The sequence below is a fragment of the Zophobas morio genome, unplaced genomic scaffold (assembly GCF_036711695.1).
Source record: "Zophobas morio isolate AGI-343-1 ecotype UQ-CSIRO unplaced genomic scaffold, CSIRO_AGI_Zmor_V1 ptg000140l, whole genome shotgun sequence".
Classification (NCBI taxonomy): Eukaryota; Metazoa; Arthropoda; class Insecta; order Coleoptera; family Tenebrionidae; genus Zophobas; species Zophobas morio.
In genome coordinates, this window is record NW_026972244.1 from 49,880 (window position 1) to 72,550 (window position 22,671).

At 36.1% G+C, this 22,671-nt stretch overlaps 2 protein-coding genes and 1 long non-coding RNA gene across 4 annotated transcripts; 2 read left to right on the forward strand and 1 right to left on the reverse strand.

Annotated features, from left to right (window-relative positions):
• Positions 1-648: 648 nt before the first annotated feature.
• LOC135145296 (uncharacterized) lies at positions 649-3,762 on the reverse strand. Its single transcript, XM_064077417.1, has 10 exons — positions 3,750-3,762; positions 3,452-3,547; positions 3,290-3,390; positions 3,128-3,202; positions 2,982-3,071; positions 2,764-2,931; positions 2,275-2,339; positions 1,445-1,556; positions 760-864; positions 649-711 (listed from the first exon to the last, which is right to left on the reverse strand). Exons 1-10 carry the CDS (start codon positions 3,760-3,762, stop codon positions 649-651), a joined length of 888 nt encoding a protein of 295 aa, XP_063933487.1.
• Positions 3,763-10,043: 6,281 nt separating this feature from the next.
• LOC135145302 (uncharacterized) lies at positions 10,044-11,884 on the forward strand. The gene is made up of 4 exons (XR_010283398.1): positions 10,044-10,732; positions 11,495-11,588; positions 11,647-11,724; positions 11,788-11,884. It is a non-coding gene; the product is annotated as an uncharacterized LOC135145302 (long non-coding RNA).
• A 6,861-nt stretch (positions 11,885-18,745) lies between these two features.
• On the forward strand, positions 18,746-20,614 carry LOC135145283 (probable ATP-dependent RNA helicase DDX47). Of its 2 annotated transcripts, none has more exons than XR_010283390.1 (12): positions 18,746-18,837; positions 18,894-18,986; positions 19,053-19,176; positions 19,227-19,279; positions 19,342-19,496; positions 19,550-19,669; positions 19,725-19,783; positions 19,855-19,960; positions 20,026-20,060; positions 20,120-20,196; positions 20,254-20,474; positions 20,536-20,614. XR_010283390.1 is itself a non-coding variant. In XM_064077400.1 (12 exons), exons 1-12 carry the CDS (start codon positions 18,783-18,785, stop codon positions 20,476-20,478), a joined length of 1,047 nt encoding a protein of 348 aa, XP_063933470.1. In that variant the 5' UTR covers positions 18,746-18,782. The 2 variants fall into 2 exon arrangements, 1 of the variants encoding a protein (XP_063933470.1); XM_064077400.1 differs by lacking the exon at positions 20,536-20,614 and having other exon boundaries at positions 20,254-20,317; positions 20,373-20,478.
• Positions 20,615-22,671: the final 2,057 nt, after the last annotated feature.

Sequence of the window (22,671 nt, forward strand, 5' to 3'; positions counted from 1 at the left end):
CCCCAAAAAGGCTTTTAAAAATTATATAAACTTTCTCAGAAAGGCCGAATAGCACTTTCAAACGATCCTCTGCAACAACCTACTCGTGTGTCTGTTGTGAACAACAAAATTGACTCCGCTTCATAACAATTATGCAAGCTAAATGCGCAAAGCTTCCCAGATCTAGAAACAGGCGTCGAGGAATTGAACTATCATAGCAAACGGTAAACAAATACCGCAGCTTCACAAAGCTGTCTTAAGGAAGAACTTAGCGTTTTACTAGCATACTACAAGAAAGCTATTTAAATTTTTTATAGCTGGAAGCTATTGCGCTCTCCCAGGTCTCTACCGCCGGGGACGCCTCTCATTTTGCAATGTATAATTCTCTGCGTGTAGCACGAGGCCCCTAGAAGACGCACATATCGGAAAGCGCATAAAGGGTCCACAGCCAATAATGTTATTACATATAAACAGAAGCAACCATCAGAAGTTTTTAAAATTGGCCGTCTCTTTCTTGTATGCTCGAATTAAGGTATGCAAAGAAAAACCATGTAGGACAGTGCCATCACCACCAGGTTTTAAACTGCTAATTCCCTCCACGTAAAGCGTGGGGGGTGCCATCCTATAGCACTGTGTACTTTATCTTTAGATCTGTCTGTTAAATCTGAATTATGGCGAGACACACAGCAAACTACCGAGGGTAAAAACTTTACCCGGGGAGTATTGCAAGGCCTGATTTAATAGCGGAATCACCACCTCTAAAATGATTTACTTTTCTACTGTAACTCTGGCGATCTCCATCCACGCCAGCTGGGCGTGAAACAAACCCTCATCGAGCCCAACAACGGCAGCAACCACTTTTACCTCAACTGTTTGCAATATTAACTATAAATTCTCAAGAATGCTTAAGATAGGGATTCACCGCTCTGAAGTATGCTGCAGGAGTTAAATCAAATTGAAAAATTGCTTTTGGGTTATTAGCTTGGCTCAGCTGTTTCCTAGCGTTTCGTTTAATTTTTTGCAACTGTTTCACACATCACTAAGACCGACCCAACTATTCTGGCCAAGCGAAGCATCAAACGAAATTCAAAAACTGTACTAACGGGGTTTCCCTATGCTCGGCCGGATAATGACCTGTGTCTGGGGTTCCAGCTTACAATCCTTCCAACAAGCCTGTCAAGACCTCAAACCTTGATGCCTTTTAGCAAACAGCCCTTCAGCTGTTTAAAGCGGGAACACATCAACTGCATGATAGATCGCAAACTGCGCTTTCTAGATCACAGTACACAACGTTACATTGAGAAGATTGATATCTAAGACGCTTTAGATATCGCCGATTTTAAATATATTCATCTACTAACCAATTGAAATTATTTTAACAGTCATCGGACCGCGTGCCATGTTGCTCGAGACGGTCGACGAAAAGAAAAATCTCAAACGTTTACATGAACCTCTAAGTACTGACCAAATTTGAGGGGTCTCTCGAAAATACCGCCCTCGCTTTAAGAGGGAAGAACAAACTACTGACTAGCGCGCCTTGGTTAATGCGAAACGAGGTATAATTCGAAGACTTCTGGCTAACGCCGTACAAAGAACATTATGTAGGCAAGAGGGGACGACGGGCCTTGGTACTGTTACCACGTGAGAAATTAAAGTTCGATTAGAAGTTTACTTCGATTTTTTTAATTCATTACCAACCTGATCGAGAGCTGAAACTTAGTGTTTCTTGATCTGATAGACCCCCCAACAATCCTATTAATTACTAAATAACAACGGAAATGTAGAATTTGTGAAGTATAAAAAACCACTTAAAAGTGTTTGCTCACCCTCCTTTTCTCATCCTCAGAATTCTGAATTAATTTTAAAATTATTTTATTATAGTCTCTTATGGTGCTACGAAATAATTAGTTTAATATCCCCTAAAGAATTAGAAGATAACTTAAAATATGAAAATATGAACTTAGAAAAAAAAATTTTTAATTTTTTATAAGCACATAAAGAGAATTATGAACAAATTTCTCAGGTTATTCGCTGTATTAAAGCCTCTTTACCATACGTTTATTTTAGGCCCTCAAAATTGTAATGGGAAATCCTGCAATATTGGTTAATAAATTAAGTGTCACCTCTTAATATTCGTTCGATGAGTGTACAGCTTATAAACTAACTTAGAAGGTACTTAAGTTATCAACTGATAGAGTTAGGGGTTAGGTTGAAATTTTCTTCCTACTTTAACATATAACTGTCTGATATAACTTATTATTTAAAAAAAAGCTACTTTATAGGCATGGATTTTACTCGTTCTCTTCGTTAACCAGTCTTTCTTTATAATATCGAATAACTTGTGTTTTATAAAACGTATTCTATAATATATTAAAAAGATTGTTTACTGAGTTAACATACGACTTCAGGTTAGTTAAATAGGCGCTTCTCTTACTAAAAAGCTCATTCAATCCCCATTAATATTTATGAACCCATTAGTCTTACCTTAAGATCAGGGAATATAGTAAAAAAAAAACCTCTCCTGAAAAAAATTTAAGGGTCTAGCTTATAGTTTTCAAGATATCACAGGGCAAGTTACTGACAGGAACTTCCTAATACTGGTTACCTGAACTTTTAAAAAGGAATGATATTTATGTAAAGAAAAGTAGATTAACTTTTAGTGCAATATAAGAGATAATGAAATTTTTTAAGACGCTTCAAAAGGCTTACAAATTAAAATAGATATAAAAAAGGAAAAGGGAGCAAATTAATTCTTAAGAAAGCATTTTTTTATTATTTAGTAACTCGAAGTATAGCATTTCTCCGTATGTTTCGGGCAACAAAAAATGAAAAAGAGGAAATTAATATTGCCACTGTTGAAGGTGGAATAGCAGGCTCAAGGGTTGACGCACCTCTGTACTTAAAGGAATACTGCGCAAGAAGTTCTGGTAAATATCCTCTCCCATGAACATACTACGTTATATAAGTAAAAAGGTCTAAATTCTAAACGAGCTTATGCTAACCTCGTTTAAGCTTTTATAAAGAGAGGCCTCAAAAAAATTTATTTTAATTTCACCTGCTTTGGCTTGTGGGAGGGCTCTTACCCAACTAACCTATTTTATAATTATATTTGAAATAAGTTATATTTGTCGCGAATATAAAAATTCACCTGGTAGCGATTCGACTCTTCGTCTCTGACTATAGGCAAGATTTCATTATCAACAAGAGCTAGGAGATTGGCATTCTACTAAAGATCGAAGTCAAAAAAACAGTCAATTGTAAGCAGTCCTTTAAAATGTTGACATTTAAAAATAAAAATAGCATTATTTACCTTTGAACTTACAATTATCTCCAAAGAAAATACAACGCCATTAACTTTAGTTGAGTATGGAGATATATATAGATTAAAGGTTTCCAGTCTTAAACCAAATACTAAATGGAACCAATATTTTATATGCGTTTAAAAAACGAATAAGTAAAACGTAGACTTCACCGTATTTTATGAGAATTAGTAATAAAGAAGTTTTTTTCAGCATTTGAGGATTATAGTAGGACAGGAGCTTTATAAATGTATGAAAAATTGTAATAACTGGGGAAACGGGGGGTAGCAACTTTAATTGGCAGGCCGTAATTGTGTTGCCGCCGCGCGCAACAGTCGATAGAGCATTGACCCGGCAAATTGCGTATTTAAACTCGCTACATTTCTAATAAAAGGGAGTGGCCTATTTGTTTTAAATTTTTTTACTCATGATAAGTAAAAAAAATTATTTTAAGGAATGACAGGCTAGTACCTTTGGAGGCCATTTTTGCGAGTGACTCCTCTGCTGTTATTGCGGAGAACTCAATTGCAAGCACCCTTTATGGAACAGCCAAGCCGATAATTCGGATGACCACATCCATGAGGTCTATGCTGATGAGCACGGGCTGTGCAGATTAGCCCCAACAACCAAAAACACTTGGCGACGAGAGGTACCATAGACGTACTGGACATTGCCATAATAAAAGATATACCTCTCACAACCGCAATTGAAGCGCTCCCCCAGCTGTCCTCCGGTCACCTTCGAATTATTCTCGAGTTAGGCGACGAGCGAAGACTATCACCAGTCCTTTTACCAACCGGGACAAACATGCTGAGTTTTTATAAACCACTCTCCCGCCGTGTTCGTCACTACCGTATACATCTGCCCTGCTGGACAATGCAGTCGCCTTATTCGAAAACGCACTGAACATGGCTCGCACTACTTCCACGATAAGTGAAATAACGTACCACCCCACCTGACGAACTAAAGGCATTTATCTGCCAAACGTCAACGTTTTATCCGAGTGGCCATGTTGTCGCAAAGCGCCGAAGACAAACTTGCGCTTAATCGACTGCGCAGGTGCACAAGAAGTTAATGGTCCACTTTAACATTAAGTGGGAGACCAAGCTGCACCCATATATTCTAATCAGGCAACACCAGCCGCTCCTTCCTCCTTTTGAAAATTCGTTAAAAAGATCAAATATCGGGGACTTGCACCACTACCGCCTCGCCGTGAAGGTATTATAGTGCCGGAGAGTGATGAAGACAAAGCTACATTTTTCGCTGATTTCCTTGCTACCCAAAACGTGCCAGATGCCCACTTAACTGCCAATGATGTGCACCCTCAGCTGAGCTTACCCCTTCCCGATGTCCACGAACCACTAGCTAGTTAACCCCTTATAGGTTACTGGTTGCTAAGTTTACCACATGTCGCCTAGGTTCCATTTTCAAGAGTAGTTCTATGGAAATTGACCCCAAACGATAGGTTCTGTCTCTGAAACCATCTCTAGTAAGTTTGAGTACCATGTTCTAACGAATTAGGCAGCAACCAACAAAACTTAAAAAAGTGGTAAATTTTTAGTTACCTGTAAACGTAAAACAAATCTATTTTTTAAGTCTCAGAGTTTTACCCGTTAAGGGTTAATGTTAACGAGGTTCAAGAGATTGTCGAAGCGCTACCCAAATGAAAAGCGCCTGGCCCCTTGGCATCACTGATAAGTTGCTATAGAAATTGCCATTAACAGGGATGCGATGTCTGTACCTCCTAGTAAAATCTACGATGTTCCCTGGCGCCCTTCCGATCTGATGGAAGACGGCGACCGTGGTGGTGTTGCCAAAGACACTTAAACTCGAATCAGCAACTAGCCAGTACCGACCCCTCAGTCTCCTGTCAGCGATCGGCAAAGTGGGTGAGGCCGTTTTACTGTGCTGTCTAAAAGAGGTCGTTGACGCTGGAGACGCCTCGCCGGAGTGTCAACTTGGATTTCAGCAAGGGCACTCAACGACCCCGGGAGCTCCTTCGCTTAACTGAATGGACCACAAATGCGGTTTTTTTTTTAACTTTAAGAAGGCAACAGGCGCTGTCCTTGACGTTGAAAAAGCACTTAATCAATTTTGGCATTAAGGTCTACTGCACAAACTGCGCTCGTTATCCGTTCCTTATGGCCTTTACATCGTGCTGAAGTTATATCTCTATGGCCGCGTCTTCAGCGTGCGCGTGGGAGGTACGCAGTCACTGCTGCGATCTCTGTCAGCATGGGTCCCCCAGGAATCCCTTCTTTCGCCCCTTTTATCTGCAATTTCAATAAGCGACGTTCCCTTGCCATTAAATCCAAATTCTACGCCTGTTATACGGCCATTTACCGTAGTCGAAGCCTTCCGTCTTGCTATGCAAGCACCTACAGCGCTATCTTAATGCCCTTGCTGACTGGAGCCGTAATTGGAAAGTTGCTATAACTGCGATGAAGAGCAAAGCGCTTTTAATAACTAAACAACGCGTCCCCTCGTTGGCACTCTTAACCTTTGATGGCGTGAAGATTCAGTGGTATTCTCAAGCGAAATACTTGGGAGTCCTCATTGACAACAAACTTTCCTAGCAGCCGCACGTGGCCACCTGGTGGCGAAGCTCAAGGTAGCAATTAAGGCGCTTTTCCCTTTACTATGCGGCAAGAGTAAAAGCTTTTTCTGCGAAAAAAAAACGGCACGTATATGTCTTACACCCAACCAATAATGACAATACGCGTCTGCTGCTTGGACCTACGGCCCCACTGCAACAGCGTCGGCACTTCAAGCGCGACAAACAGTTTGCTGTGCGTGATGGAGCTCTTCACCTGGGCCTACAGCTGAACCCTCGAGGTGTCGTCTTCCAACGTATAATGTAACACAAGAACACAGTATACACAACATCTAAGACACAATTTAAAACACTATATGGGATGCACGAAAACACAAAACACTAATAGAAAAACCAAAAAATAAACATAGTTACAAAAAACTTTGTATAATACATTAAGTATAAAGTACACAATCATAAAACATATACATGAACACAAAAAATACAAACAGCAAACAAAGAAAACACAAAACACTGACCTTCAAAATTTTCACAGGAAAAATGATCCGTGTTTATTCCAATCAGAAAACCGGAGAAACAAACAACAAAAATACAGTAAAAAGAAATTAATATTTCAACACATAAATTGACCCTACCTTATTAATTGTGTATGAACTAAACAAAGAAAAACTTTATCTGGTTCAATTAAATTTACTATACATATACGGAAGCATATATTCCGACCTTTTGTAAAGGTACAAATACAGACCGAAGTTGGTCAGTAAAAGTATCCTTAATTTAATGTCTTTTTATACAATTTTTAACCAAATTTTGATATAATGTCATTGCCCCTTCCGACAGACTAGCCAGGCATACCAAGCGCCTACTGGTGAGTAAACCTTAAAGCGCCGTGGGACGGGGTATTTGTTACGCCGCCCCCGTGACGCGTGTTGGCGCCAGCTTTTATGTAAACGCCAAGTAGTGATATCTTTACCACTAAAAGCTATTTTGTAACATGTCTGCGACCACCCCTGGTTGAGAGCTCGAGTATAAGTTTTTTGATAGATCAGGGACCAGGAACTATCATTTATTAATAAACAAATAACTTAAAAGCCTTTAAAATTGAGAATTCATCATGACTAGCTAATTCAATGCTGACCGTAGGACCCTTAGAGAAACTAAGCAATAGCGCAAAATTTATGCTCGGTTTTTAAGATGAAGTCTGTCGAGAACAAAAACTGAATCTGTTTATTCTTAATAATAAAGGGTCTTCGTATTTTTGTCAAGTTTTGACCTTTTTTTTTGTTTTTAAGCACTTCAACCTTTGTGCTACGTTACTTTCCACCACACTAAAAAGTAGATGTCCGCCTTAACAGCACAGAGAATCACTTAAAGTTTCGATCGCTAGTATCTCTGTCTCACTAACACCCCCATCAATTCAGCAGCAAACAGTGAGCAGAGCCATGGTTGTCAAACAGTTCCAAGTCTTTCAGTCGTAACTATCCGTTACGCAAAAAAGTTGTAAATTTTGTAGGTTATTTCGTGCTTGTCATTTCCTATAGCAGATTCTAACATTATTTAAAGCAACTTAGGGTACCAAAAAGCTTTGTAATTGAAATAAAAAATAATGGGGGACTTAACCCTGGTTTTCTAAGCACTTTTAAAGGGGGTAATACAATTGAAGCAATACGCCCGCAGTGTTAAAAAAGTTTGTATCGAGTGTGTGGTCAAAAAGGCTACAATGGTTTTAAGTTTACTGTTTTTTAAACATGGCTATACTCTTTTTTCCTAAAAGACTTTGTTTTTTATTTAAAAAGGAAGCGGCTTCCCAATAACTCGTAGCTTTATTCCTTTATATAGCTTTAGCTAACTTGAGTTAGTTTAAATGGTTTCCTAAGATATTCCTTTAATAACTTTCATAAAATAGTTTAAATCACTTTGTAAAAGTCTATAGTCAAATAACTTTTGTGCAGAATTAAACTACTTGAAGACGGCGTTGTTTTTAGCAGACATAAAAAAAATTCGCTTAAGGCGCAATGAAATGACAAGTGACACATTTTTTTATTATTTTTTTGAAGTTCTTACCGCTTAGCTCGCCTTCTCTGCCTACCGCCGTGTTCAACCCATTAACGCTTGTCTGAAAAGTAGCAGTTACCATTTTTTTGTTACTTATTTTTTCACTTTTGTCGTGTACACTATTTTTTCCCGAATGAAGCCTTTTTAAAACAATTGTTCAGCTTAAACAAATATAACTCTCTCACCCTCTTTCTCCAAGAAAGGTTTACAGACTATAACGTTAAAGATAGCTTTACCTCGTCTCATTACTGAGAACCAAGTTTTTTTTTACTCGTAAACGAGATTGCTCTAATATTCTCGTATAGATAACGACTACCTTTTGTTGCAACTAACTATTTATATGTTTTATAAAAATTTTATTTAAGGTTATTTCTTAAAATAAACTTAATTATTTTTCTTTGTATAACATACTTATTATGTCTATGTTTAATAGCCCTGCTTTAACTAAGCTTAACAAATAAAGTACAATTTAAAGTAATTTCAAGTAAAAAAAAAAAATTGGCTCTTTGTTCCTTTTCAAAGTTCCTCAAATATCACTTAAGATAAGGTATAGACACAAATGTAAAGTATAGATGGAATATATACAATGAAATGAAAAAGAATTGATAAGTTTGTATGTTACAATACGGCAGTAATAGAATTTTTAAAAACTTGAGAACTCTATCACTAGCTTGTAATAATTTGTTCACAAACTTAAAAAAATCTTTAAAGCTTTTTAAAAAGATTATCAAAAAGTTTTTAGGGGTGTTTCGAAGACTGCTATATATATAGTTTCCGGGCTATCTAGATATTACCACTAAATACTGTTTTTATTTAAGTAAAAGTCAGAAGCCTAACCAGTCATTATTTTGTCAGTAATAAAGGACTCAGAGGAAGAGGTGGCAGTGGGCACGCATCCCAACAAACACAAAACTAAAAGTTCTTATATATCACTTAAGTATAAACGCATATTAAGCTCAATACAAGAAGTATACTTATACTTGCACTTACTGCCGGCTTAAAAGGAAAGCAAAAGCATACAAAGGGGTAAAAAAAGGGGGAAGGGAGGGGGACAGCTTATGTTTATAAAAGAAAGCAATTTTTGCTTGGATATATAGTCCAAGAAAACCTTGGATTAAAAAAAAAACACACACAACTAAATTTATTCTTACATTAATAACTGAAGAGATCACTTTTAAAAAAAATTAACATAAAAACCAAGATAGAAAAAAATAAAGAGTAAAGGTCAAGAAAAAAAGCTAAAAATTTAAAAGACAGCAATATAATAAAATTATGCAGTGTTTCACTAAAAGTATGCTTAAAATAGTAAAGTCTACTGCTGTAAAACGCAATACATACAACAACAAAAGTCTAAGCGAAAAAAATATGAAATATTCAAAAATAAGAAAAGTTAATAGAAATTTAAACAAATATTTCAAGAAAAAAAGATTCGGATCCACTAAAAAACTAGGTTCAAAAATAAAATACTATAAAAGGGGTTAAAACTATGATATGGGCCCCACTTTAAAAAAAATAATGAATCCAAACTTACTTTATTTAAGTATCAAACGCTTACCTTATATTAGGAAGAACATTAACTATACCTCAATTGTTATAAAAATGCCTCAGCTCTATATATCCCCAAACCTGCGCTAACTTGCTAAAAACAAAGTCAAAAATATATCCCTTCATAAAATAACAGTATGAACATATATTGTGATATAATCCTTAAAAAAAGTAAATATCTGTAACCTTTCTATTAGGGTGAAGTATACAAGTAGGAAAAAGTGGTACTCACCAATTATAGATTGTACTATCAAAACTAATTAATTTTACCCACCAATTAAGGTTGAGTAAAAAATAATAAGCAAACATGAGACCAATAACGCTAGTATTTTTAAAATTAAATAAAGAAATCTTTTTATTCCGTTACAAAGGTTGCACAAGAGCAAAAGGTGAAAAAAAAGCCTAAACAGAGGAACTACAGAATAAGAAAAATCTCGTGTTTTTTAAGTGGCCAGTTAACTATTTTCAGAGCAATTAATTGTTAACAGGTCCAAAATAGTTTTGCAAGTTCCCGAAAAAATTTTACAAATTAATAATGTATATATACGAGTCTAGTAGAACGCGCCCCTCCCTCCGCCTCTCTCTGAGCTCTCTTCCTCTCTCTCCTTTTTTTTCTTTCGCTTTCTATCTTTTGGCCCTGGGGCCTTTATTTGTCAGTTAAACTACACTTCCTCTTTGGAGGGTTCCCCCTTGTCTTAGATTTTGCTCCTTGGTCACAGGTGAAGGGTTGCTTTCCGAGAGTTTAGAAAGAAGCTATGCCTTTTTGTCTTTTCTCTTGGGGGAAAGTCCCCGGACGACCGCCAGAGATGGCCTGCTCTGAAGGGTAGAGCGCAACTAGTTTGGCGAGACCTTGACCCATGACCCCTTGGGGTGAAAGTAGGGATAGGTCCAGTTGTCTCGTTCTTAGTTGCGTTTTTCGTCGTAGCAAAGTTATGCAACCACCTTGAGTAAATAATGTTTATCAAGGGAACCAAACGGGGCTTACTCTCCTCGTGACCTTTTTTCTTATTTCTCCTATTAACTGATTTTATTTTACCTACTATAATGAACCACTTTTTTTGTTAATGGTGATGAAGCTCAAATCCAGCTCACATTGAGGGTTTAACTCGGTGATAAGTTGGTTTCACGACAGTCTTCTGAATTAATTGCTTTAACTGTCACTTTTTTTTTTTGGCTTGCATGGTCGCCTCTTCTGGTGATAGTTATTACCGGTTTTATGCTACCTCAGGTCGACCGGTGGAGCCCGGAAAATAAGCCTTTGCTACTCAGCCTTTAGAGCAGTCATTATTAGTCTTTCACGGTAGTTATTGGCGCCCTTTTGCATATGCATACATACGGCTTAGAGTAAGTGGTTCGCGCTTGACTTACCGGGGAGCCAAAAATTTAAGTTTAGAGGAGTTTTAGTCCCTCTCGCTTTCCTTGGTTTTCTTAGCTTGTCTGAAGACCCATTGCTATTATATCTAATAAAGCGTGGAAGTTGTTTTTTAAAAATCTAGTTCGGGTGGATAGGGGTGGGGCTTAATCTAGGAAACTATAGCTGGGAACCGGCCGATAGCTAGAGGGCAATCGAGCATAAACAATGCTTTTGCCTATGAGGCTAAAGGTGTAGATTTAAGGATTAGGGGTCCAATCTTGTAAGCGAACGACTGGAATGGTTATCTAATTTTATCTTAAAGATGGAATTCTAAACAGCTACTACTAAGGGAATACTGCGCTATATGATTAATATTCTAATTCAGTCGAAAACGAATTTAAAAACATCACTTTAGATCAACACGTTGGTTTTGTCGCCCCTATTAGTATTTACACTTCTATAGTCGACATTCTATATTGACATTTCCAACTTCTCAGACCTAAATATTTGTGAAGTGTGATTAAACTAAATTTTTGGCCAATTTTTTGCTTAATTATGCTTCTCTCACTACTTTCCCATCATGTTTAATCGTCTTTAATTTGTGTTTTTTCAAAAATGTCAATTATAAATATATATCTATTTAATGCTTAACCTTTCTAAGCAACGAGCTTTTTGTTATAGAGATTTACTATCTTTTCATTCACTCAGCTTGCAGTTATTAAAAACCATGCGAGATGACGACTGAGCGCAAGTGTAGACGAAAACTGCAATGAAAGGCAATGCACATGCCTACGAATCCATTGTATACTCTAGTTTTACACTTTACACAAGCTAATAATAGTCAACTTCGATAACGTTAGGTGGAGCTGCACGACTAATTTTCCTACTAACCACTTTTACCTGTTTACCCCTTGGAAATTTTTTGTGTTTCAGTAGCGGTATGTAGATTACTTTTTTTCTGTGGAAAAAAAATTTGCTGATTATGTTACCACTAATAAAAGGACTGAAAGGATTAAATGAATAGCGTAAGAAGATAAGAAGAAAATAAATTAGCAGGTTCAAGATGTACATGTCATTTCAAAAAGGGGACCTGCTTGTAATTCTGTAAGAACATATTACACTTAAGTTTGATTCGTATAATGTCTAAGATGATTGCTTCAGAGTTTCTGATAATTTTTTTTTTTCTAAATAATTACTTTTAGTGGGACTTTTAGTGGGGCTTTTTATTTGCAAAATAGGAATTGTACAATCTATATAAAGGAAACTTATGGCAGATGCCAGCGAGACTTGGTCGTCTAACACTAATAGTTATAGTTACCTTTTACGGTCTTTTATAAAGTGGATAACTCTTAAAAAATGGACACCCTGTCCTTCTTTAAAGATAATCACACTGTAACTCTACCTTTTTTTAACAATACAGCCACTGGCTTTTAACGGCGTGGGTACTTCCTTGCTTCCCCAGTAGGATTATTTAATAGTCATTTTTCTATTTAAAAAATTGACATTTCTATAGGAGAGGTCACAAAACCCCTAACTCCTTGACCTATCTTCCCTTCGTATTAAAGGGTGGACGGTTTTTCTTAACCATCATGAGAGGAAAAAGAAAGTCGCTGTGAGATCCTATGGACAGTAAGGCAGTTTACTTATCTGGTCGTTCAGTTATACTGGCTGGGCTTCTAGATATTTTTACAAGCTTTTGACTAGTACATGTTTCGATCACTTGTAGTTAGTATAGCACCTGGGGTCGTACTTAAGCGCTTCAATCAGGAATTTATTGGTGCGTTAGCTATATGCACGAAGAGATTGTAGTACGCGTACTATTATAAGGGCATCTATAGGCTCCTGTTGACAACCTCTACTAGTTGACTTTTGCTCAAAAATAAGGTGCACTAGCCATCATTCGCAAGCAGCTATTTTGGAATATTTGTACTCTTTTAAGGTTCCGCCGAAGGGGAAGACTAAGCTGGAGGCATACAGCAGTACCGGTCGTATTCACGCAGTGTAGAGAAAAAGTTTGTTACGTAGTGAAAGTCTACTTGACCGTCAGAGGAGGTACTACAAATTTACCTTAGCAATATTCGGGATTTCTTTATGACGTCCAATTAAACTTTGTTATCATGAATCTTCCAAGGAACAATTTAGCAAAATAAAGTAAGTTATCGAATGTTTAGGGCTCTTTGTCTCCTAGAGATAAGTAAGGCACTGCTATCTGATGGGTTTTGCTTAAAATTTAATTTCTATAATCCATTTAAAATATTTAGTAAAGCTAGTTAATGAGTATTTACTTAGTTGCCTATGGACTATTAAGTTATTTATTAACTTCAACTAAAACGCTTTCTAGTCGTTTAGTCTTTGTTCTAACCCTCTTACCTTTATAATATCGCTGGTCTTCTAAAGCAACATATAACTAAATCACTAAAGACCTGGTAAAAACCGAAAAAGAAAGAAAAGAAGAAAGAGCGGAAGAAAATAATGGATGGGCTACCATGTGTTTTACTATGTATATACATATCAAAGCACTTGATTTAAAAAGGGTACCTAATAAACAATAAATAGTTACCCTTAATTATTCAAATTTTATATCCTTGCTGTAAGGTGATTAAATTCTAAACAGGTTTATATCATTTTCTATTTTTTTAACCAAGCAAGGATGATAAAATAATTTTAAATCCATCGGGTTGCTAAAGGTTGTGACGGAACTGCAATAAACGGGGATGTCGCCAGCATATTTAAGCGATAGAAACTGTGTCTAGTTTGAATATACATATATTGGAATACATATATTACGAACAGTAATGGTGGCAATAAAAACCCTTGCGGAGTCCCGTTAGCTTGTTTTAATGAATTGACTTCACCTCGCCTATTTTGGCTATAAACCTCCGATTATAAAGAAGCGCGTGCATAAGCTTTTTAATGAAATAGAAATATCTAATTGACCATCTGGTACAGCAACCCGTAATACCATACATTTTAAACGCTTTTTCAACATCAAGTAAAACGGCTACTGTTGACTTTTTATCATAAAACGCTTTAATTACGTGCTCAGAAAACCTCAAAAACTACTGACTTATAAATTGTTTCTATTTGAAGTCGAATTAATCATCGTTAATTATTTCTTTTTCAGAAACGATTTATGTAATCTTTTGAGGATAACCGATTCTGCCACTTTCCCCAGACATGAAAAAAGACTGATAGGGCGATATTTCAACTAACTGGCATTTTCTGCCATATTTTGGAATGAAAACAACACCTGCAATTCTCCAGCGGAACTTGTTAAAAAGAGAGTTAATGATTGTAATGTACCTAAGAGACTTTGTTCTAAGGTGTTTTTAAGTAAATTTGTGATGAAAACGATTCTTAATATTGACGACGCAATGGTTTTCAATATTTCTTTCTCTGATGTGGGCAAAATATAGCAGTGGAGCTTTCATTATTAGAGAGGGAGCTTTCTACACATCGTAATACGTGTCCCAAGTAGAGCTCATTAAAGCGACGGGGTCAAATTTAATAAGAGCGAGTGAGCTAGTAAGCGGTTCTTTTATCCGCTACAAAAAGGGTCTTTCCATACGTTTTTTAAGGCGGTATTTTGGCTCTATAACACTATGACAACTTCAGGTTTCTCGCCATTGTCCAGAGGGAATTACCAGGTGTATTTAAAGATCTTATTTTGAAGTTTTATATATTATTATAAAAACATGTAAGAAACTATTTTAATGTATTGGGGCTACCCTATCGGGAGGGTATTAATTGAGCATGTATTTTTTCCTCAAACAATTTTCTTCTTACTAATTTAAAGTATTTGGACATATTAAAAGCTGAAAAGCGTTTCTCGGCTGTGTAAGCTAACAACGAGGTAAGTATTGCTTCCTTAAGTTGTAAAATCGTCGAATTTATTCGGTTCTTTGAAATAGGATATGTAAAAGTCGTTAGGTTATCATCTATGCATTTTTTAAAGAGGTTACATCTGGTATTTTTTAAGCAAACGATTCGACTATGTGGGGGTCTTCTATCTTCTCTCCTTGGTGCAAAATAGGGTTGTGGCCAGAAGAAATTTGGGGCAGAAAGGAGGGTGAAGCATGGAAAGAGATATATCTTTAAGTATCACATTGCGCTAGGAGACCTCTTGTGCCAAAAGATAAGAAGGGAACAGATTCCTTTGGCCCTAAAACGACCGTTACATTATGTGCGGTCCAGCCATGAAGAATCAAGTCATTTGACTTATCTCGTTTACTATCCCAATGTCAGTTCTGACCCAATTACAATGTCCAGATCTATCTGATGTAGAGCCAAAACTGACGGTTTATAAGCTGAGACAATTTAAATTCGGCCCTTGTCCTGCAGGGATAGCTATATACCAATAGTTTCAAGGGCCTCAGTTTTAACTTCAATTAATGAGTGGGGAATGTGCCTGCTAATGAGTATTGATGCACCCCCCCTTCTCTTCCGCCATTTTTTGGGTACTCCTGTATACAATATAATTGGATATAAAAAATATTTCCATTCTTGGGATGTTTAGTTGCATTATTAACTAGCTTATTTCATTTTTTTTCTCGAACTCCATTCGCAGTTAAAGATAACTAACCTATTGTTTTTTTTAAAGGATACTAAAAAGATCATGTATGGCTTCAGCGGCTTGAGTGCTAATGGCTTTTGATAGTGAAGACATAACCTGATTAACAATAAGTATTTGCGTATTATCGTTAAAAGTAGGCATAATATTAAATTTTCGAAGAGTCCATGAGCGTAAGAGCGCCAGGGTATAATTGGCTCCTCCACTACTTTAGTAGAACTGTCTTTAAAATTTCGCTTCCTAAGAGGTGCATTCATAGGATAAAATACAGCCACGGTAATTGGCGGTCATGAGACTGAGACTCGCCAGATTTTACACATCTGAACAATGAAGCGCAAAATTGATCAGTGTCCGTGTAACTGGTACCGAAAGCACGGACCAGTTCTTCACGTTTTCTTTAAAGGCCTCACAGTAACGGAGATAAACCGCTGTATTTCTTGTGGCGTAAATTCCTTCCGATTCTGAGTTAGGGAGCTTTATAGGTACAAGAGGCAAAGGGGTTTGTTTTTAATAAAAAATTCGCATTCTGATCACTTCGCTATGATGGCGTCCTGAAATTCAACTTTTTATACCGCGAATTACAACTTTAATTTCATTATCGGAGGGCGGTGAAAGGTAAAGTATTCTAGCGCTTAAAGGCTAAGTAACCTTAACAACATTCCAAAATTTACATCTGAGGACGGTCAACCGCTAATTCCTAGAGCTACATCTTCTGCAACAGATAAGGAAATAATGTTCACTTTTATTTCTTTTAGTATTAGGAGGTATTTTATAACTTCCCTTGCCATTATTACTAGTAATATTTGGAATTATTATTGTAGTGATTGCTACTGCTTTTATCACCACTACTTCCGTTACCACGCATTTTAATGGGGTACTGTGCTTTCCATTAACTTTTTAATAAAAAGTAACATTGTGCAAATAATTTTGTTGGTTTGTTTGAGCTGCAAAATTATAAATACAAATATAAAGTTAAAAAGGATACCTCGAGTTGTTTTTTTTAACGGGCTGGTGTTGCTTTGTTTTTAGTTCGTAGGACTGGCCTGTTCTTTTAGTTTTATAAACTCCTGCAATTTTATTTTTACGTGTAAGTTAAAGCTTATAATAAACAATACAATACGTACTAAAATTTTGCAACACTTTGTCTTCATCATACAAGTAAAGTTACTTCCAACAAGTTACGACTAATGTTATCAATAGTAGTGCACACTCATTTTTGGTGTCGAGATAGCGTATTTGGTATACTTTTCATCTGCATGGTTAAAAAAAAGGCCAACGAATTATAAAAGATTAAAAACATAAATAGGTTAGAGATAGGAGCCGTCCTTACTTTTCATATTACCATCATTAAACTAATAGAGAGTAGTTTTTGAGATATGAAATTCAAGCTGTTAGTAAATACATATATTACTTCCAACCCGTTGTTCTACATATGGGGTTGATGGAAAAAAAAACTGTAATTAAATAGCTTTAAACTATTAGTATTTTTATCAAATACAGTGTTATACATATTTTATCTACTTATAGTATATAAAGGCATATTATGACTTTTGCGAGTATCGCTAAAAATGAAAACTTCCACGTGCATTTTGACAAAAAAAATTCATAGGTTGGTGGTGGACTTGGAGTGTTTTTTGCGGCAATACGGAAAGATAACTGGATAATTTCGTAGGGTGAAGTTCTTTAAAAGTTTTCTATGCTGGCCAAAGTTGGCAGAAAATGCCTTTTTGTATGCTAGAACAAGTGTCTAAGTTAAGGATATCTGGTTTTCAAGCTTTGTTCTGCGTAATTACAACGTTTTGGCTATTTTAATACCACTACATTTTCTTCAAAACAACTGTTTTAACTTTTTTCAGTTTTCGCCGTCTCTTTTTAGCGTTGTTAACATTATATTTTGTTTATGGGAAATTGCCCTATCTTTCTTCATTTCAGAGATTAACTCTGACTTCCAAATCTTAAGGAAAAAAGTACCTAAAAGAGGTTTTTTCCCCTTTTTTTTAAACAACACACCTTCTTTGTGTCAATTTTTTCCCGCTCGATATTGGTGCAAGATATGGTATGTATGACTTCAGTTTTTATCTTAACATTATCAATTAGTTCCTCTATGTAGGTCGACGTACTCTTTGTTAGATTTCTTATACTCTGACTCACGCTCCTTTGGTTGGTGTATTGATATAGGGAACGGATTGACTACTATTATACCGACCTTTTACTTTGCTTTAAGTAAACACTTAGATTTTTTTTCCTACCCTCTACGCCTCGAAACCTTTAAATATATCCGTTAACAGGAATGACTTTTCACCACAGTACTTTGACATTAACGAAAATTATCGGTATCGTAGGCTTAATAATTTTTTATCAAATGCTCTATGGAGCCATTCTTTACTTTGTACAGGTGAATTGTTTATAGATTTAATTATTCTTTTAAGTAACCGGATTATTTAAGTATATGTATAACAGACCTTGGAAGCAACGAGACAATACTTTTATACAGATTTTTTTCTTTGTGGTGCTACCCAATTTATTTTAGATAATATTTCCTCTTTTAGGAGTTTATGCGAGCATTTATTTAATAATTGAAAGCAATTACACTATATTTATGTAAATAAAATAGTTTTCTATGTTTTTTGTAAACAATTTTCTACGCGCTTAGCCCTCTGGTTAGCCCACAAATTAAAATTAAATTTAATAAAGTCATAAAACTGCTATAAATTTTTAAACGGCGTGTTAATAGGATACTATGTACGTTTAGATTATAAATATAATTTAGTTTACCGTTATGGATGCTATTAGTGGCGCCAAAACAGGCTACCTCGAAAAAGATTGTTAGTATTAGCATTTGCAAAATATTACACTACGTATTATTAGATTTTGACTTTGCTTTTATTTAAAGCTAGGAAAAAAGTAAAAAAATTCTTTCTTATTTTAATTTGGCTGGCGTTTATTTTGCTTCTTTTTTTTTTAAAACATTAGGCCTGCTTCGTTCCTCTTCATCTTAGTTATATAACTTTAACTCTTTGATATTTTTAATTGTGCATATGTAACATAAGAAACCATGCCTTTTACAGCACTTATTTTATCAATCCCAATATAAAAGTACGCCTAAGTTTTCTCATTTAACTAGCGATTAAGCAGGTTAGTTTTAACTCTTCCGTAAGCTTAGGACGAATATAACCCTGGATCCAAACTTGGCAAGTTTGTCAGTGGAGTTTGCTCGTCTTACTTTTGAAGTGTCTTAAATACACACCAAAATCGTCTAGGCTCTCTAACCTTAATGTAAGCACCGCTCTCGAGATTGTACTATTTCGCTCCCACTACCTGACAAAAGCATGGACTCTGCTTGGCTAGTCACATGCTGTAGCCGTCGTCAAGCTTTGTTTAGTGAGTGTTTCTAGTTCCCGCCGTTAAGCTACAGTATTTTGGTATATGACCCCCTGTAAACGAGGGGAAGAGGCAAACGAGCTTTCTTTCCTATCACTAGGTGTCTTTTTTATCAAAAACATATATTTGTTATAAACATAATAATATATTTCGTAGGCTTGGCGCCCCAATTATGTGAGACTTGTGAACTGTTAAACTGGCACAAACCCTTTAGTATACAGGCTCAAGCTATTCCTGTAGCGTTACAAGGTTATCTTTATCAGCTTGACCGTTGAAGAAATCATTTTTATATAATTTTTACGTACACTGCTTTAGGAAAAGATATTATTGGTCTCGCCGAGACAGGTTCTGGAAAAACCGGCTCATTTGCTTTACCTGTTTTACATTTCTTACTTGAAAAGCCACAAGTGTGTTTTTGCTTGGTTCTTACGCCTACTAGGTTAAAAAAATTGTTTTTCTTTGTATTTGATAGAATATTTAATCACACAGGGAGCTTGCTTTTCAAATTGCTGAGCAATTCAATGCTTTGGGATCCTCGATTGGTAGATTACAATATTATTAGGAAAGTCGACTATATTTTACTTTTTTTTAAAAAAAAAAAAAGGAGTGAAGACTGCAGTCATTGTTGGCGGGGTTAACATGGTCGAGCAAGCCATTACTCTTGCGAAAGGGCCGCACGTCGTGGTGGCAACTCCCGGCAGACTCGTCGATCATCTCGAAAACACAAAAGGATTTACCTTAAAAAAGCTGAAATTTTTGGTTATTGATTACTTTTCTACTCTTTCTTCTGTCCTCATCCATACAGAGACAAGGTGCTGGACGAAGCTGATCGCATGCTCACGTTGGATTTCGGTGAGGATCTGAACAAAATTATTTCTGTCATTCCCAAAGAAAGAAGAACCTTTTTATATTCTGCTACTATGACGGAAAAAGTAAACTAAAGTGGTTTATCCATATTCCCTGTAGTACTGTTCAGTCTACTACAAGGTAGCCAAGTTGCAGAAAGCGTCTTTGAAGAATCCTGTAAAGATACAAGTTTCCACGAAGTAAAAGCTTCTTTTATTTTTTTTGAATGTTAATTTCTCTATAGAGAGATTCTTTAATTAATACCAAACAGGTACCAAACAGTGGCTAAACTTATACAGAATTACATGTTCATGCCAGCCAAGCGAAAAGATGTTTACCTCACGTGGCTTATTAACGAAAGTTCGGGGAATTCGATTGTATGCTTTAACCTTATTACTTTATTATGATAGTTTTATCTACCTTTTTTTTTCTTACCCCGGAGATGGTGTTCGTGTCTACATGTGCAACTGCTCAGCGGTTTTCCCCTCTAGCTTTTGACTCTAAAGGCTTTATACATAATTGTGGTTACCTGCTAGGCTAGCGCTTATGCTAAACAATCTCGGCCTTCCTGCTATCCCTCTTCACGGGAATTTAAGTCAACCGAAACGTTTGGGTATATACTCGCACTGTTTATGTTATTTTTTATTACACTTGTACATAAAATTTACAGGAGCCTTAAATAAATTTAAAAGTTCTGGATCTTCAGTGCTGATTGCCACTGACGTCGCCAGCAGGTTCTTTTTACACCTTTATTGTTCTGTTTTAGAAGAAGGTACCATCTTATTTAAGGGGTTTGGATATTCCGGATGTTGATTTGGTCATTAATTATGACGTTCCGCTGCACTCGAAGGACTACATTCACCGTGTGGGAAGGACAGCACGTGCGGGAAAGTAATTTTGATTGAGCCAACTAAGATTTTGGTTCTCTAACCTCGTTTGCTCACTGAGCCAGAGCTGGACGGGCAGTAACCTTTGTCAGTCAGTACGATGTTGAGTGTTTCCAGAGGATCGAACTGCTGATCAATAGAAAAGTTTTTTTATTTTGATTAATATAAAGCGCTGCTTACCGGTAGGTCGGCTAGATGGAGCTTTTTCCTAGTGAAGACGCGGAGGTAATGCTGCTGGCCGAGCGCGTTATTGAAGCTCAGCGCTTTGCACACTTGGTCGCTCATAACTTGTTCCGCTCGGTTTTGCGTTTATTAGCACCACGTCTCATAGGAATTAAAAGAGCAAGAGGGAAAAAGAAAATCAGTTGGCGGGACACGTAAAGCAAAAAAGTTAAAAAAGTTCAATAATAATAAAAGGAACTGATGTATTTGCTTTTTTTTATTCCGTGTCATCTTGAGAGGGAGCATTCTTTAATAAGTCTAAATAAGAACGGCTTAACACCACGAGGTGTTGTCGTAGTTTTAACGAATTGTTGCCACGAAAAGAAAAACTCTTAATTTATAAGTATTTTATAACGAGCAACTTCCTGCTAATAGCAGAAGAACATATGGCCCAGTTTTACAAGTAAATCATATTTTACTTTTTTAAAAGGGGAGGCAAAGTTAATTTAATATAATTGAAAAGGCAATTTCTATAAATAAAACGATAATTTAATTAAATAATCCAACCTATTAGAAACAAGAAAGAAGCAAGTTTTCTGCTGAACGGTTTCCATATACCAACAAATGCCGGTGGGGCTGCACACAAACAAAGGCCCTCTGCTCCCCGTATTTCATTTTTCTGGTCTTTTGTTTTCACACCTTTTTAAAAATGTTAATGCCCCTTTTTAGCAGTTACAATTTTTTTAAAAGTAATAGCGATAAGGTGGATTCGTAGCGTACTGTTTACTTTCCAAAGACCAGAACGTGAGATCCACCTTTTGCACATTCATCTCATAATATTGTTATTTGTTGTGATTTTATTGATTTTCACCTAAAAAGCTGGTATTTAGAAGCTGTAGATCACAAGGCAGAAAGAATAGCTTTATCTTTCCCAAGTTTAGCACTTAAGGAAATTTTTGGCTATGAAGATACTTTTAGAGAGACAGCTAAATGCACTCGGTGGCGTTATGCGTGGTAGTCGTTACTATTAAAAAATAAGAAAAAGGCCTCGAGAACCGCTCAGTGTACAATTATTATTATTATAGTAATGTCGACTGATATTACTATTGAACCTGTATAAAAGCATTGATTTAAAATTACCTAAATTTATAGAACTATATTTGTAACAATAAAAAAGTTAAGGCTAGTTTACCAAGTCTAGGCTTATCAAAAGCAATATAACACAAACTCTTAACCGTTGAGCTACGACGACAACTTTCAATCCTGGTGGTGGATTAACATATATATGTTAAAAGCACACGATTTTTTTAAGTTTGTATATCTCTCTTAAATCGCCACCGCTTGAAAAATTTTTTCGGTGTTAGATAATTTTTACTTTTCTTTTAACTAATCATTTGATAGCGCTTTCAAGGCACTAGTTAAAATAAACACCCTAAGATTTGTCAAGCAATCTATTATCTGCTTAATAAATTGAAGAAATCAGCCTTTTAGTAAAAAGTTTTAATTTTACACGCTTAAGATAGTATAAATTTACAAATAACCTATTGGTTAAAAAATTATTAGTCTTCTGTGCAAAAATAAATACCAGTACTTTTATAACTATATATTAAAGTAAACACTTTATGGCATAATTCACTACCGTTTAAAGACCTAAAACTTGTAATATAAATAGCTGTCTTGCTTTTTTGAATGAATTTTTTAAAGACATTGGTTGCCTATACCGCAAAATATACTAGCTGTCAATATATATTAATAATTTTGCTCTGAAGACCTTATTAGCTTCATACCTTTGTTCTGTAGACTGACGTATAATAGCCCCTTTTTCCGCGACTACCAAAAAAGTTAACTAAGTTTTTTCTTAGCACTGGCATAGTAAATCTGTTCAGAATTCTCGCTGATGTATTTGGTGGTAGAACTGCGAATGAGCGACGGGATATAGCCCCTGGCTCTCCTCAATTTGGCCAAGTGTAATTCAAAAGCGCAAAAAATTTTTCACTACTAGGAGAAACGACCTTGGTCACTAGGCCCGGGGCTTCAGA

Coding starts and splice junctions, on each gene's coding strand:
- LOC135145283 (XM_064077400.1), top strand. CDS start 18,783: ATGACCCCCTGTAAACGAGGGGAAGAGGCAAACGAGCTTTCTTTCCTA. Junction 19,784..19,854: donor AAGATACAAGTTTCCACGAA/GTAAAAGCTTCT, acceptor AATACCAAACAG/GTACCAAACAGTGGCTAAAC. Junction 20,318..20,372: donor GCCACTGACGTCGCCAGCAG/GTTCTTTTTACA, acceptor ATCTTATTTAAG/GGGTTTGGATATTCCGGATG.
- LOC135145296 (XM_064077417.1), bottom strand. Junction 2,932..2,981: donor TTTATAAAAGCTTAAACGAG/GTTAGCATAAGC, acceptor TATATAACGTAG/TATGTTCATGGGAGAGGATA. Junction 2,340..2,763: donor GGAGAAATGCTATACTTCGA/GTTACTAAATAA, acceptor AATATATTATAG/AATACGTTTTATAAAACACA.